Below are 17,855 nucleotides of genomic sequence, written 5' to 3'. Positions count from 1 at the left end.
TTTATTACACGTTGTAAATATCAATAATTATTTATATTAATAACCGTTGATATTAATAAACAATATTAGTAAAGTTTATATCCACCATGATGTAAAGGCAGAAAATTGAGCTGACTCATATTTCCCTGATCAGAAATATGATATATTTGACTGCCATCACACAACAACTGTTTCTGACATACGAGTTTACCCAATTATTTCCCCGCTCTCAAGTGCCCTGTAAAATAAGAGATATTGAATTATCATTGCTCTCATATCTGCATCGTCGTATTCCAGCGGCTTCCCCTGGATACAGATATCTTCTCTGCAGCCTTGGACAAAATTTACGGCTCGTAATTCCGTCTTTGCGTATTGCAGAGTTATCTTCTCTTGTGAGCAGGTATTGATTGTTACGTCATTGGTTTGTGGGAGAAAATTACGTCGTTTTCTCAAAAATTGATGACGTTACTCTCACAAACAAATGACGTAACAATCAATCCCTGCTCACAAGGCAGATAACTCTGCAATACGTAAAGTCGGAATAAAATCTTTGATCGGTTCCTGTTGTAAAACCTTACCAATCAGTGATCCATATCCTTTAAATATTATAGAGGAACTGCAAGCAAGTTGTTAACCTGTCAATATTACCGGTACGCTGCCGCGAGATTAATTTCATTTTTCACGATCGCATAGGAAATCAAAAGAAACTATTTACCATCCATAAGCTTTTTAACTTCGTCATGACATTTTCCAAAGCTTTGCAGAAGATATATATGTCAAGAGAACCTTTGGATTTAGAAAATATAAAAGCGAATTATTTTTAATCAGTGGACTCGTGAATATGCTTTCACAGACACGTTGAAACTGTTTTGAGTTATTTGATAGTATTTGCATATTTTTTTTTACAGATTAGCTCATTGATAAATTGGCACTCCCAAAATCCTTGCAAAACAAAAGGCAGATATTCCATCTTGGATAACTGCTAAAATATATAGTGAACTTAACTTGCATCATACACTAGTACTCTCGGTACAGTGGTCGATATCATAGCGTATAGGTAAAGAGAAGCATTATGTTAAAATATGTTATTACTATTTACACTCTTGCGATGCATATTATAGGACCTGTATTCATGAAACCGTTCTCATTTCAATCTCAGATCCTGTGCTCAAGCGTATTTTGTTGTTTTGTTAACAAACCAACATAAATCGTATTTGTCAATGATTTGGCGGACTTGAGAAGAGACTTAAGGCCAAATACTTTATCTAATGTTTACACTTAGTTGCAATGTTTCTCATTGATAAGCAAGTCAGATGAATGTTAGTTACAGCACTGAATCCATGCTTGAGCATGATAATGGTTTCATGATATCGGGCCCAGAAGTCGAAATCAAGACCTATACATTATCGCTCCTATATTTTCGTTTAAAGTTTTATATTGAAATATGTATTGTTCAATGCAGTATATTTAATCAGATAAAACACCTTTATGTTGCTATGTCTCCTAAATATGATACAATATTCAAATGTAAGTTGCAAAATTAGCCTTGAAATAAAGATCTATCAATTGAACATGGATTTCACATATGTTTGTTATGGACACTATAAAGGGCTTTGAAAATCAAATTATTTCAATTTTTCATTTGTAAGTACTTAAAATGCTAAATAAAACCACTAAATATTGATGTCGTATCTAGTGTAATATGTCTATTGGTTTATTCCCCAAAGGGTTGGCGTGGTATTTAAGGAACTTCTGTCTGGCTTACAATTATTTTACGGACATAGTTTACCTTTGGACAGCCTGAATATATATAAATATATTCAATCAAGCTCATTACAAATCCGGGTATATTATACCTCTTATTTAAATCAATAAACACTGTCTTTCGCAAATAAACTCCAGCTTGCGGTCGCACGCGATGTCATTCCACTGCCCTGCTTTTAACACTGCCATACAGTCCTCTCCTACGTTACTGTCGCTAGGGTTACCGGGGGCCCAGTGGGAGATAGTAATAGGATCTTGCTCCGTTGACCAGATCCACTGGTTTTCGATAAAAAAATCGCTACCTCCTATGAAAAATTCTTTGTCATATGGTCCTACAAAACATACAAAACAATTAAACTTATTGCAGACCAATCAAAATACTAGCATATTTGGTGTTATTATTGATTTTGTTGTCATTGTTGACCTCTTTAATTTACATAATAATGGAAGCTATATTGGAGGTCAAAGGTGAGCTTTCATTTTAGCTATGGACTTATCCGAACATGTCCTCACCCGATACATGTTGCAAGGCTTTGGCCAACGCAGTTTGACGATCCTCAGTATTCGGCTCGAATAGCACAGCATTGAAGGTCCTGCAGTAGCTCTACAAAATAAGATAGTAACTCATTTTATCCTAGATGAAATTGATTCAAATAACTTTGTATAATGTATATACTAGATTAACTGGTTGAACAAATCGCTGTGCAGCGGGCCATTTAAGGGGTTTCAAATCAACGCAAGTGATTTGCAATCTTGGAATGTTCAGGATGTGCAAAATGATTGGATTCGTGTAAGTTAATCGTGTATTTCCAACCAGTCCTCCCCTAAAATAATCCCTACTCATGTAGATATATTCAAGATGGAAAGGAGAATATCACCTTGAAATTGAAATAAGTAAATGATCTGACAACATATTGTCTGGTCGTATCGAGTTTGGATATCGGCTTTTTTTCTTTGTATTTTTCTTTAAAAGGAGTATATTTATTAAATTTACTTGAGACTTAACATTACTATGTGAAGACTTAGGAATCTCAAACTAGTCGTTTCGTAACGCTGGTTTAAATAACAAAGAAATCCCTTCAATGAACAGGTTATAAATGGCCTCTTTACACAGCTTGCATCTTAATGGAAGATGTCACATGATAGTTGTTCAAAATAAATTATCCTGTAAAATAAAACGAAATCACGAAAGAGATTCGGAAAGATGTTAATTAATTATGAAAATACGTATGAGTTGACTAATTAGGAATGCTACTACATATATTTTCTCCTTTCAGTTTTGATTTATAGATTATATGACGGATGGTAAACAGACATACATGAACATGATTATTAAGACAGGGCACTTACGTTTGCCTCGGCCCAGGTACCTGCTATTTCACTAAAGAAGAAACAAAACTCCCCTTCCACTAGATATCCCGCCGGGCAGCTACCTGGAAGTTCAAGAGACATATATACGAGACAGGTAACGTAAAGACAGATACAAAATAATTCAATTAATAAAAACAAATTTCTTAAAATCAAATCGTTGTAAGGGGAGAACTACAATAAAACCAATAAATCCATCTGAAGTGTGTATCCTTATTAATTATGAGTAAATATGGACACAACGAATATCGAATTAACAATCAAACTTACTCTTTAGCCTGATTAGGAGACATTTTGCAAGGAACCCAATTGGACAGACGGTCAGACAACAGGACGAACCCCAATTTACATCTCCCATACTAACTATATATATATATTAGTATTCTAAATGGTAAATATAATTATTTGAAATGAGGAACCTTACCGTGTGAATGTTCCGCAAAGAGCAGTACAAAAAAGATTACAGTAAATGACATGCTGGATACCGTTCTGATCTTCTAATAGAACTATGCGGTTTACTTCAAACTGTAACGACGAAGTCAGGATATACTGTCTGATGACCTTGACATCATTCAAAGAAGAACTGACATTTCAACCCCGATAACGTTATCTCGTAATTCTTTGTGACCCTTAGTCATATATGCATTACTCTATCGTCAATCATATTTTCTTATTAAGCTTGAATAATTCATTCGGGATACTTTAATCTACACATGTATTGGTGTTTGGTGCGGTTGACACATTCTCCTTGCTAACCAAATGTTGTAAAGTAACGCCATTTGACTATTTCTTTCCCTTTAATTGGCAGCATAGTACATATTTTAATGCAGTTATTTTACAGAAATAGTATGACTTGACATGACATGTTTCTTGAGTGAACAAGCGTCACAATTTTCCGATCGCGAACTTTCCCTTTCTTGATAGTATCGTTTTTTTCCCAACGTACTGTGTTGCATGTTGACTTCCGTGAAAGATGTCGATTGGAGGCATACAAAGTAACAATACAGGAGTTTCAAAGACGCAGTTTAATGAAAACTATGGACAAGTTTTATTGTCGACATTGTGATATCATTGGGGAATATGTTATTTTGTTTGTTTGATATGAAAGGGAACGTTTTTATGATACTCATAAGTGTGACTTGTTGCACCCCTGTTGTAGGAACAAGGACGTGACAATTCTTTGATTTATCCTAGATTTTGTCGATGAAGCAGACGACGCTTACTTTTCTGGAAAACATGATCTTTTTCTCCGTCTGCCTTTCTCTGTAAATCTTTCCTTTTTTTCATATTTTTGCCATAGCTGTATCGATGTTGAGTTCTAGTTCAAGTTTTGCTGACACAGGTTTGTTTTCCTGACTATTACTTTGCGTCTGGGCTGATAATTTATTTTAACTGATGATTGTTTGATAACGTGTATTGCCAGGTAATATATTTTGACTGTTAATACTCAACTGAACTAGGCGTGTAATAAGGTACCCTGAATGTATCACGATATATTGCAATACAGAAGGATTTTATCATGATATATTGTTACAGGTTTTTCTTTTAATTTCCCAGAACAATATCAATATGAATCCTATCTTATATTATCACACGTAAAACAAAAAAATCTACTTGATGAAAAAGTATATTCATTTTTTTTTTACCGAAAAGATAAACGAACTTTTTATTTTCCATCATGTGAAGATATACTTTTTATAGTATTATCCAGTAAAAATGGTACTTTCTATGCAGCGCGTAGATTTCAGTTTTAGGTGCAATTAAAGCGACGGCAAAATAAGTGTTTTTTATACTCCTAAACTATGTTTTTAAATAACTATACAATCGATTTAATTTGTGGGTGACCATGTAATAACAGCAAATATTACGTTACTGATTGGCGTACTATTTTGTTGCAGCAATATTTGTGTCGTGTTAAATTAAAAAAAAATGTAAAACATAGACAATTTTAATGGGTTTTCCGTAGTTATACAATGAAAAACATAGACAATTTTTATTGGTTTTCCGTAGTCATACACTGTATGTATGTCTCGAGTCTCGCAGAATGTCGATATTTTTAAGGAGTGCATGCGAACCATTTAATTTATCCTCTATGTATCATATAGATTACACAGAATTAGGAGTTTCGGTAAGCCAATCATCGATATTGAAATTGCAACTGATTCACACCACTGGCAATAACCTGCTTATAGTCATTGACATTGCTGCAACAAACACCGATAGGTTTTCGCATTTCCGACTCATTGGATACACCTGCTAGTAGTTGGTAAACAATTTTGGTTACCAACTAGTGGATAACACCATGGACGTTATTTCATTAGTCAACCTTCTAATGAAGACGTCAACTAACAATGCGTTGCGACGTCATCTTCCATTTTGATGTAAAAGTAACTTGTAATGGCAAGTGTTTCTCTGATCGGAAATATAAATAATGTATTCCCAAGAGACAAATGGGGTCTTACAGATACACTTTCTGAACGTGGTGGGAGGAAAAGGTCCCCAAACTCGTGATGGTTGGTAATCACGTTTATCTAACTCGAGTAAGTTAATTTTCAAACTCCCTAAAGAGTCGGTGGACCTCGAGTTTTTATGCAATTCGAATATTAACAAACTCGATCTAGATACATATGATTATTAACCATCAACTGTTGGGCTAGCAGTGTACAGTAGCGGACGGTGGCCATGGGTGATATATTTGTACAATGAATAACCTATGTAATATTACATGTATCAAAAGTAAAAAATATAATCAGCACTAAAATAGGCATATACATGATGAAGTGGACCATATTGGCTTCACATTTTTAAAAAAAATCGAATTTGGTTTGAGACTACATTTTTGGCCATTTGCAAATCTGTGTCTACACAATAAAAGCACAGCACATGTGGAAATATTGTGAAAAATCCAGTTGAACGACCTATGCTAAAACGTGAGTATTTCTGTTGCCGAATAGGTGATATTCAATTTAAGACAGGTTTTAAGAAAAAACACTACTTGCGTGGGTCAAATTTTGGGTTAAAAATCATGTTTTTTGGCATAATTTGGCGTTTTTTGATGTGGTAACCATGGTTTTCACAAGTTCCAAATCAGGTGAAATCACATTTTGAAAAAACAAATTGTTCTAAAAATAAAGTATTTAAAATGTAGTTTATAGATATATATATATATTACCGTACAACCGTCGTTAGGAGGACCCCTAATAAGTACATCACTTAGGTAGACTTTGATAATTTAAATAACTATTGTTTTCTATACCAAATCAATCTTAATCGAAGCAGAATAGAATAATTAACATAACCAATAATAAATATTTTGTTCAATATTTGATCTGTTTTAGTACTTGTATAACCAAAACACACTTAGGCGACACTTTGAGGTCGCCCTAAGTTTCAAAGCGTTTGATAATCACGAAACGACAGATAAGGCGACTACTTTCGAGGGGCCCTGATCTTTCATGTTTTACCTAAATGTCATGGTGTTATATACGAAATGAACTGCTGATAAGAAATGGTTTGTCATCAAATAATTATGTAATGTCACAATAATAATGTATGTTGAGCGAATTTTGCTGATAGGTTGATTGGTTGTAGTGAGTTTAACGTCCCATCAACAGCTTAAGTCACTAACGGACGTGAGTTCATGGGTGTAATGTATGAGTGTATGCATACTGTAACAGGTCTCATAGCCTTTCTCATCTTGACAAAAACAATTAGCCTTATAAAGGTGACGTCATTACTCATTAATATTGATCGGAATTATAAAATTCACTTCATCACGAGCATTTTAATTCAAACAGAGCAATATATGGGGCCTCAGAGAGACACAGAGTGGCTGACGTTTTTCGATTTTTACAACGATTTCGAGATTAGGATTATTGTGATACTACACCAATACAGATCTGCTTCATTTTGACCAATGGAAGTTGGAAATATAGGATTTGAATTTGGATATATCCGAATTCATGCAGTAAGTACGGATAATGTTTACTGACTCTACTGACCACAGCGGCTCGAAAATCCTGAAGGTGTTTATTGTTTATAACAGTACAATTAGAATGTTCCAGATACATTGATAAAAATTGTATTTAAATGCATTATATTTGATGAACAATCACGTTAGAATTGAGGTCAAACCGGACGAGTTAGTTTTTAAATAAAAAAAACCCTTTTTTTTCGGAATTAGACCTATGATCATTTATATAAGTACAGATAAAATACTTACATAGTGTATTTAAATCGGTTCAGTAAATTTTCAATTCTAACATGACATGAATAGTAACAAACGAAACTTGTTTCATAATTGTTTAAAATAAAAAATAAACATCTATTAGAGCCATCTATCACGGTTTGAGAAGACATCCGTGTACCTTTCAGGTACGTTAAAACTGTATCAGGGGTGTGAACACGCTTAGGGTATTTACCGATACGGGAAGAAATTGCCTTCATAGGGATATAAAGGGATTGATCAGCGTTATTTTGAAGATTCTCCTCTTGCTTCCAATAACGCATGACAACTGTCGGAAGCAAATATGTTGGTGATGTTAGGCTGTTCTNTTATAAGGATTGAACGATATCTTTTTATGTTCATGCCAGTATGGACACAAATCGGTAACATACATAGTAACCATGGAGCACGGAAAATGCCGTTAAATCCTTATGTGAAAGCTGTCATCACAGCGCCAGTTATATTTTATATGAATATCAGAACGTGTCTAATACGTTTGTTAAAATAAGCCAAACATGTTAGAGCAATTATAATATTGTAAAACACCTAAATTAACTTAATTCCAAAACAAGAGGATTACTGGTTAATTTCAAATTAATGGTACAGTGAATATATTGCGAACCGTGCCACTACCCAAAATAATTACTATTCAGGTTCGGCAATCCTCGGGAACCAAGAACGCAACTAGCAGAATTCATCAATTTGTATCTTTAAAGGTGAAAGTATGACACACACAGAATTATGATTGCACCAATAACATTTAGTAAGAGATAAAATATGCTAACAAATAATTACACTACACCATACAGCTCTTACATCATTCTTTATTGAACTTTTTTTTTTTACTAAGCACCGTTTATTACACGTTGTAAATATCAATAATTATTTATATTAATAACCGTTGATATTAATAAACAATATTAGTAAAGTTTATATCCACCATGATGTAAAGGCAGAAAATTGAGCTGACTCATATTTCCCTGATCAGAAATATGATATTGTTGACTGCCATCACAAAACAACTGTTTCTGACATACGAGTTTACCCAATTATTTCCCCGCTCTCAAGTGCCCTGTAAAATAAGAGATATTGAATTATCATTGCTCTCATATCTGCATCGTCGTATTCCAGCGGCTTCCCCTGGATACAGATTTCTTCTCTGCAGCCTTGGACAAAATTTACGGCTCGTAATTCCGTCTTTGCGTATTGCAGAGTTATCTTCTCTTGTGAGCAGGTATTGATTGTTACGTCATTGGTTTGTGTGAGAAAATTACGTCGTTTTCTCAAAAATTGATGACGTTACTCTCACAAACAAATGACGTAACAATCAATACCTGCTCACAAGGCAGATAACTTTGCAATACGTAAAGTCGGAATAAAATCTTTGATCGGTTCCTGGTGTAAAACCTTACCAATCAGTGATCCATATCCTTTAAATATTATACAGGAACTGCAAGCAAGTTTATAACCTGTCAATATTACCGGTACGCTGCCGCGAGATTAATTTCATTTTTCACGATCGCATAGGAAATCAAAAGAGGCTATTTACCATCCATAAGCTTTTAATCTTTGTCATGACATTTTCCAAAGCTTTGAAGAAGATATATATGTCAAGAGAACCTTTGGATTTAGAAAATATAAATGCGAATTATTTTTAATCAGTGGACTCGTGAATATGCTATCACAGACACGTTGAAACTGTTTTGAGTTATTTGATAGCATTTGGAATTTTTTTTTACAGATTAGCTCATTGATAAATTGGCACTCCCAAAATCCTTGCAAAACAAAAGGCAGATATTCCATCTTGAATAACTGCTAAAATATATAGTGAACTTAGCTTGCATCATACACTAGTACTCTCGGTACAGTGGTCGATATCATAGCGTATAGTTAAAGAGAAGCATTATGTTAAAATATGTTCTTACTATTTACACTCTTGCGATGCATATTATAGGACCTGTATTCATGAAACCGTTCTCATCTCAATCTCAGATCTTGTGCTCAAGCGTATTTTGTTGTTTTGTTAACAAATCAACATAAATCGTATTTGTCAATGATTTGGCGGACTTGAGAAGAGACTTAAGGCCAAATACTCTATCTAATGTTTACACTTAGTTGCAATGTTTCTCATTGATAAGCAAGTCAGAAGAATATTAGTTTGAGCACTGAATCCATGCTTGAGCATGAGAATGGTTTCATGATATCGGGCCCAGAAGTCGAAATCAAGACCTATTCATTATCGCTCCTTTATTTTCGTTTAAAGTTTTATATTGAAATATGTATTGTTCAATGCAGTATATTTAATCAGATAAAACACCTTTATGTTGCTATGTCTCCTAAATATGATACAATATTCAAATGTAAGTTGCAAAATTAGCCTTGAAATAAAGATCTATCAATAGAACATGGAATTCACATATGTTTGTTATGGACATTATAAAGGGCTTTGAAAATCAAATTATTTCAATTTTTCATTTGTAAATACTTAAACTGCTAAATAAGACCACTAACTATTGATGTCGTATCTAGTTTAATATGTCTATTGCTTTATTTCCCAAAGGGTTGGCGTGGTATTTAAGGAACTTCTGTCTGGCTTACAATTATTTTACGGACATAGTTTACCTTGGGACAGCCTGAATATATATATAAATATATTAAATCAAGCACATTACAAATCCGGGTATATTATACCTCTTATTTAAATCAATAAACACTTACTGTCTTTCGCAAATAAACTCCAGCTTGCTGTCGCATGCGATGTCATTCCACTGCCCTGCTTTTAACACTGCCATACAGTCCTCTCCTATGTTACTGTCGCTAGGGTTACCGGGGGCCCAGTGGGAGATAGTAATAGGATCTTGCTCCGTTGACCAGATCCACTGGTTTTCGATAAAAAAATCGCTACCTCCTATGAAAATTTTTTTGTCATATGGTCCTACAAAACATACAAAACAATTAAACTTATTGCAGACCAATCAAAATACTAGCATATTTGGTGTTATTATTGATTTTGTTGTCATTGTTGACCTCTTTAATTTACATAATAATGGAAGCTATATTGGAGGTCAAAGGTGAGCTTTCATTTTAATCTCCAATTCAGTTCCTGTGGTGGTATTCTCATAGCGACTTCTTATTCGTATTGTGTTACCTACGTATTAGCTATATCTTATATTTTCCATGATCTTAACCCTGGCGTATTACAAATTTAGAACTTGTCTTCACTTATTGGTTATTTTAGTATTGCAATACAGTTTCCAAATATTTTGCTTTAATTTCTAACATGAGTACAATCGAAACTTAAAAAAATAAACTTTATAGGATCAAGTCTAATGTGTACAGTATTTGATTATCAATTATTTATATTTAATTAAGATGGCCTTTAACTGCATGTGGAGGTTATATAGCTATGGACTTATCCGAACATGTCCACACCTGATACGTTTTGCAAGGCTTTGACCAACGCAGTTTGACGATCCTCAGTATTCGGCTCGAATAACACAGCATTGAAGGTCCTGCAGTAGCTCTACAAAATAAGATAGTAACTCATTTCATCCTATATGTAATTGATTCAAATAACTTTGTATAATGCATATACTAGATTAACTGGTTGAACAAATCGCTGTGCAGCAGGCCATTTAAGGGGTTTCAAATCAACGCAAGTGATTTACAATCTTGAAATGTTCAGGATGTGCAAAATGATTGGATTCGTGTAAGTTAATCGTGTATTTCCAACCAGTCCTCCCCTAAAATAATCCCTACTCATGTAGATATATTCAAGATGGAAAGGAGAATGTCACCTTGAAATTGAAATAAGTAAATGATCTGACAACATATTGTCTGGTCGTATCGAGTTTGGATATCGGCTTTTTTTCTTTGTATTGTCGTTTAAAAGGAGTATATTAATTAAATTTACTTGAGACTTAACATTACTATGTGAAAACTTAGGAATCTCAAACTAGTCGTTTCGTAACGCTGGTTTAAATAACAAAGAAATCCTTTCAATGAACAGGTTATAAATGGCCTCTTTCCACAGCTTGCATCTTAATGGAAGAGGTCACATGATAGTTTTTATTTATTCAATATAAATTATTCTGTAAAATAAAACGAAATCACGAAAGAGATTCGGAAAGATGTTAATTAATTATGAAAATACGTTGACTAATTAGGAATCCTACTACATATATTTTCTCCTTTCAGTTTTGATTTATAGATTATATGACGGATGGTAAACAGACATACAAGAACATGATTATTAAGACAGGGCACTTACGTTTGCCTCGGCCCAGGTACCTGCTATTTCACTAAAGAAGAAACAAAACTCCCCTTCCACTAGATATCCCGCCGGGCAGCTACCTGGAAGTTCAAGAGACATGTATACGAGACAGGTAACGTAAAGACATATACAAAATAATTCAATTAATAAAAACAAATTTCTTAAAAACAAACCGTTGTAAGGGGAGAACTACAATAAAACCAATAAATCCATCCGAAGTGTGTAGCCTTATTAACTATGCGTAAATATGGACACAACGAATATCGAATTAACAATCAAACTTACTTTTTAGCCTGATAAGAACACTTATTGCAAGGAACCCAATTAGACAGACGGTCAGACAACGGGACGAACTCCAATTTACATCTCCCANTATATATATATATATATATATATATATATATATATATAAGTATTCTAAATGGTAAGTATAATTATTTGAAATGAGGAACCATACCGTGTGAATGTTCCGCAAAGAGCAGTACAAAAAGGATTACAGTAAATGACATGCTGGATACCGTTCTGATCTTCTAATAAAACTATGCGGTTTACTTCAATCTGTAACGACGAAGTCAGGATATAATGTCTGATGACCTTGACGTCATTCAAAGAAGAACTGACATTTCAACCCCGATAACGTTATCTCGTAATACTTTGTGACCCTTAGTCATATATGCATTGCTCTATCGTCGATCATATTTTCTTATTAAGCTTGAATAATTCTTTCGGGATAATTTAATCTACACATGTATTGGTGTTTGGTGCGGTTGACACATTTTCCTTGCTAACCAAATGTTGTAAAGTAACGTCATTTGACTATTTCTTTCCCTTTAATTGGCAGCATAGTACATATTTTAATGCAGTTATTTTACAGAAATAGTATGACTTGACATGACATGTTTATTGAGTGAACAAGCGTCACAATTTTCCGATCGCGAACTTTCCCTTTCTTGATAGTATCGTTTTTTTTCCAACGTACTGTGTTGCATGTTGACTTCCGTGAAAGATGTCGATTGGAGGCGTACAAAGTAACAATACAGGAGTTTCAAAGACGCAGTTTAATGAAAACTATGGACAAGTTTTATTGTCGACATTGTGATATCATTGGGGAATATGTTATTTTGTTTGTTTGATATGAAAGTGAACGTTTTTATGATACTCATAAGTGTGACTTGTTGCACCCCTGTTGTTGGAACAAGGACGTGACAATTCTTTGATTTATCCTAGATTTTGTATATTGTGGATGAAGCAGACGACGCTTACTTTTCTGGAAAACATGATTTTTTTCTCCTTCTGCTTTTCTCTGGTCTCAATGTAAATCTTTCCTTTTTTTCATATTTTTGCCATAGCTGTATCGATGTTGAGTTCTAATTCAAGTTTAGTTGACACAGGTTTGTTTTCCTGACTATTACTTTGCGTCTGGGCTGATAATTTATTTTAACTGATGATTGTTTGATAGCGTGTATTGCCAGGTAATATATTTTGACTGTTAATACTCAACTGAACTAGGCGTGTAAAAAAGTACCCTGAATGTATCACGATATATTGCAATACAGAAGGATTTTATCATGATATATTTGTTACAGGATTTTTTTTTTAATTTGCCAGAACAATATCAAAATGAATCCTATCTTATATTATCACACGTAAAACAAACAAAAAATCTACTTGATAAAAAAGTATATTCATTTTTTTTTTACCGAAAAGATAAACGAACTTTTTATTTTCCATCATGTGAAGATATACGTTTTATAGTATTATCCAGTAAGAATGGTACTTTCTATGCAGCGCGTAGATTTCAGTTTTGGGTGCAATTAAAGCGACGTCAAAATAAGTTTTTTTATACTCCCTACACTATGTTTTTAAATAACTACACAATCGATTTAATTTGTGTGTGACCATGTAAAAACAGCAAATATTACGTTACTGATTGGCGCGCTATTTTGTTGCAGCAATATTTGTGTCGTGTTAAATAAAAAAAAATGTAAAACATAGACAATTTTAATTGGTTTTCCGTAGTCATACAATGAAAAACATAGACAATTTTATTTGGTTTTCCGTAGTCATACACTGTAAAACATAGACAGTTTTAATTGGTTTTCCGTAGTCATACACTGTATGTATGTCTCGAGTGTCGCAGAAGGTCGATATTTTTAAGGAGTGCATGCGAACCATTTAATTTATCCTCTATGCATCGTATAGATTACACAGAATTAGGAGTTTCGGTAAGCCAATCATCGATATTGAAATTGCAACTGATTCACACCACTGGCAATAACCTGCTTATAGTCATTGACATTTCTTCAACAAACACCGATAGGTTTTCGCATTTCCGACTCATTGGATACACCTGATAGTAGTTGGTAAACAATTTTGGTTACCAACCTGTGGATAACACCATGGACGTTATTTCATTAGTCAACCTTCTAATGAAGACGTCAACTAACAATGCGTTGCGACGTCATCTTCCATTTTGATGTAAAAGTAACTTGTAATGGCAAGTGTTTCTCTGATCGGAAATATAAAAAATGTATTCCCAAGAGACAAATGGGGTCTTCAAGATACACTTTCTGAACGTGGTGGGAGAAAAAGGTCCCCAAACTCGTGATGGTTGGTAATCACGTTTATCTAACTCGAGTAAGTTAATTTTCAAACTTCCTAAAGAGTCGGTGGACCTCGAGTTTTTATGCAATTCGAATATTAACTAACTCGATCTAGATACATATGATTATTAACCATCAACTGTTGGGCTAGCAGTGTACAGTAGCGTACGGTGGCCATGGATGATATATTTGTACAATGAATAACCAATGTAATATTACATGTATCAAAAGTAAAAACATATAATCAGCACTAAAATAGGCAGATACATGATGAAGTGGACTATATTGGCTTCACATTTTAAAAAAAATCGATTTTGGTTTGAGACTACATTTTTGGCCATTTGCAAATCTGTGTCTACACAATAAAAGCACAGCACATGTGTAAATAATGAGAAAATCCAGTTGAACGACCTATGCTATAACGTGAGTATTTCTGTTGCCGAATAGGTGATATTCAATTTAAGACAGGTTTTAAGAAAAAACACTACTTGCGTGGATCAAATTTTGGGTTAAAAATCATGTTTTTTGGCATAATTTGGCGTTTTTGATGTGGTAAAACCATGGTTTTCACAAGTCCCAAATCTGGGGAAATCACTTTTTGAAAAAAAAATTGTTCTAAAAATAAAGTATTTAAAATGTAGTTTATATATATATATATATATATATATATTACCGTACAACCGTCGTTAGGAGGACCCCTAATAAGTACATCACTTAGGTAGACTTTGATAATTTAAATTACTATTGTTTTCTATACCAGATCAATCTTAATCGAAGTAGAATAGAATAATTAACATAACCAATAATACATTTTTTTCAATATTTGATCTGTTTTAGTACTTATATAACCAAAACACACTTAAGGCGACACTTTGAGGTCGCCCTAAGTTTCAAAGCGTTTGATAATCACGAAACGACAGATAAGGCGACTGCTTTCGAGGGGCCCTGCTCGAGACTGATCTTTCAAGTTTTACCTAAATGTCATGGTGTTATATATGGTTATTATCGTATGCATCCTACCATAGGGTTTTACTAGAATGATCTCCATCGAAGGAGTATGCAGAAGTATCATGAAGTTACCCTTCGGCTAACCTCTGTCGTAAATCCCAATGGGATTAGCAAACGAAACTTTATCAGCCCATTATTAACAACGCTAATTTTATGTGGTAACTGCATTATATTTATATAGTTGTATGTATAAATCATACTTGGTTAATAAATATAACTATAACGACATATTGTAGGCTTCACCGTCTACTTTTCAGCGGAAGTAGAAATAATGCAAGGAAGTGATAGGAACTGAGCAATCTCCTATATTTTGCTTGGTTTATTGTAAACTCCAAATTTAATCATACTTGCAGCGTCACCTAGATACATAGTGTTATTTTACAGTGAGGAAATAATATCCATAGAGGAGATAAAAATTCCACAGTGACCATATTCCCGCGAAGAAGGAGATTTGGAATACAACAACAACAACAACAACATAGTTTCCGTGGTTTTTCGGGTTCTTGGGAAATATCTCTGAAATGAAGAACAAGGTGGCGCTGCGGCTAAACTGCCTTGTACATGTCCGCCTCGCGCATTTGTAAGTCAATCAATCAATCAATCAGTTCTTTTATTGTACAAAAACACCTATAATAGGCAGTGTACAGAACAGCATAAACATAGTTAGGCTTCATAGTATTGGTAGCACAGATATACACGTTATATAATACATATAGTAATTACAGCAGATGTGAGGTATTTGGCACGTCAACTGTAAACAGTTTTGAGCTAACCCCCCAGCCCGTTGTACAAGACAGATCAGGGAGGGGAGATAACTTGCATCGCACAGTTAGCGCTTCGAGAACCTGCAGACGAAACAGTAATGTATATATATGACAAATAGGTCATGTCAAAGCACGAGTCTGCTGGGTTTAGACAGAGATGGAGAAGCATGTAGGTTGAAACCGTTTTGTGTCAATCCTATTTTTACGCTCTTGAATACAATAAGTGTGTTTAAGCTGTTTTAAAATGTTTAAACCACTGTTTTCTGATAAATTTGCATTTTTTAAGTGGGAGGGGAGGGGTTATCGAGCCCGGCCGGTCAATTCTTGAAGGAATTTGTCAATATATCCTTGCGAATCGCTGTATCCGATACAAAATTGATCTTTGTTTCATCACTTTTCCTTTTAAATAAATAAATGTAGTTATAAACTGATATTTATTTGCAAGCTAAAGACTAAAACATGAATGAATGTCAAGTACACAGCACTTTTGCCTCAATAAGGCATCGTATATACTTCACGGGTAGAATTTTGGTCAAAATCTGGATTTTTTCGCGTGAACATTTCGCTTTGACACTTTGAAGCAATGTAGCTCAGATTAATTAAGGACTCAATTGACCAAAGGTCAAGGTCACTGGGTCAAAGGTCAAGGTTAAATTTTGTATCTTTTCCTTGATGAACATTTTGTTATGACATTATGAAGCAATGTTGTTCAGCACTTAACACAGAGTCAACTGACCTTAGGTCCAGGTTATGGGTTTCAAAGTGTCAAGGTCAAGTTTTGTATTTTCACTGATGAACATTTTGTTATGATATTAAGGAGCAAAGTTTGTCGGAATTAAGTCAACTGACCAAAGATCAGGGTCACTGGGTTAATGGTCAAGGTCATTCGGTTCCAAAGGTCAAAGACAAAGTGGATCTCTGACTTTGACCCTGGCTCTTGATGGAGGAGGTATATAAGGTTAAATAAAACAATTCGAAGCTAACAAATGAGTATTGCACCAGTATTTACATTTCTGTTAGCCCATCAAATATGGAGGTGGAAGGAAACAAGACTCACATCCTAGTACATGTAAAATGTATATTTTGCTTCCTTGCGATTCTTTTTTGAAGTCCACATATCAAACGTCAAGCTCAGCTATATGGGCAGATTGCTTCTTGATGATTATTGGGGATATATTGCCACAAGACGGGACCCTTACTGACCTGTCAGTGTTCTAGTTTGCTGCTAGATTGGGTCTACTTGGTATACGTTTTTGTATTTTATTTTTTTGCAACAGCCTATTACAGTAGTTTTCTTCATGTTTTGGTGTGACGAGCATTTATGAATGGGCCTCCAAGAAAGCTGGGTCCACGTCCCGAGGCTGGGTACGTTGGTGCTCAGTGCGTATGTGATCATTTCGGGGGTATGATTGTGGCGCGCTGGGCGTCATCGTAGCAGAAGGCTTTCACAGTAGCTCCAATTTGAGCCAACCTGTTTGCCGTGGGTTGCATCTCGTATTCCTGGGGAAAGAAGATCCTGGTAGTTGAGCTGAGTCGGAATCACTGTCAAACTCTTGATAGGAAGGAGACATGATCCGATATTCTGCAACATACTGCTTTGGCTTCGGACTCTGGGTAGACGAGAGGTGATATGGCCCCTCTATCATCAATCGGCTGGTCACGCCGAGCCCTTGGTTTACATACTCCCAAGAAGGCGATGGCTTAGGGTCAATTGCGAGAGTATACTCTTTCAAATAGTATGTATATTCTTACGAGTATACTATTCTATGTATCTCCGACACTTGGCGCTGGATATCCGCGTCACACCAGGGTCCCCTTGTTGGGCTCCGTGGCGGGTGGAGGCATAGATCGTAAAACAAACAAATATACAC

The 17,855-nt window shown here is 34.8% G+C and overlaps 2 protein-coding genes across 2 annotated transcripts; both read right to left on the bottom strand.

Moving 5' to 3' along the window:
* On the bottom strand, positions 1 to 3,716 carry LOC110441958 (perlucin-like). Its single transcript, XM_021485280.1, has 5 exons — positions 3,536 to 3,716; positions 3,094 to 3,176; positions 2,257 to 2,347; positions 1,859 to 2,075; positions 1 to 217 (listed from the first exon to the last, which is right to left on the bottom strand). Exons 1-5 carry the CDS (start codon positions 3,585 to 3,587, stop codon positions 187 to 189), a joined length of 474 nt encoding a protein of 157 aa, XP_021340955.1. The 5' UTR covers positions 3,588 to 3,716; the 3' UTR covers positions 1 to 186.
* Positions 3,717 to 8,191: 4,475 nt separating this feature from the next.
* LOC110441959 (low affinity immunoglobulin epsilon Fc receptor-like) lies at positions 8,192 to 12,204 on the bottom strand. Its single transcript, XM_021485281.1, has 5 exons — positions 12,067 to 12,204; positions 11,607 to 11,689; positions 10,769 to 10,859; positions 10,055 to 10,271; positions 8,192 to 8,408 (listed from the first exon to the last, which is right to left on the bottom strand). Exons 1-5 carry the CDS (start codon positions 12,116 to 12,118, stop codon positions 8,378 to 8,380), a joined length of 474 nt encoding a protein of 157 aa, XP_021340956.1. The 5' UTR covers positions 12,119 to 12,204; the 3' UTR covers positions 8,192 to 8,377.
* Between the last annotated feature and the right edge of the window lie 5,651 nt (positions 12,205 to 17,855).

This window comes from Mizuhopecten yessoensis, unplaced genomic scaffold, assembly GCF_002113885.1.
Source record: "Mizuhopecten yessoensis strain PY_sf001 unplaced genomic scaffold, ASM211388v2 scaffold716177, whole genome shotgun sequence".
NCBI lineage: Eukaryota > Metazoa > Mollusca > Bivalvia > Pectinida > Pectinidae > Mizuhopecten > Mizuhopecten yessoensis.
The sequence above is the reverse complement of the archived record's forward strand: the minus strand, read 5'-3'. Positions and strand labels throughout refer to the sequence as shown.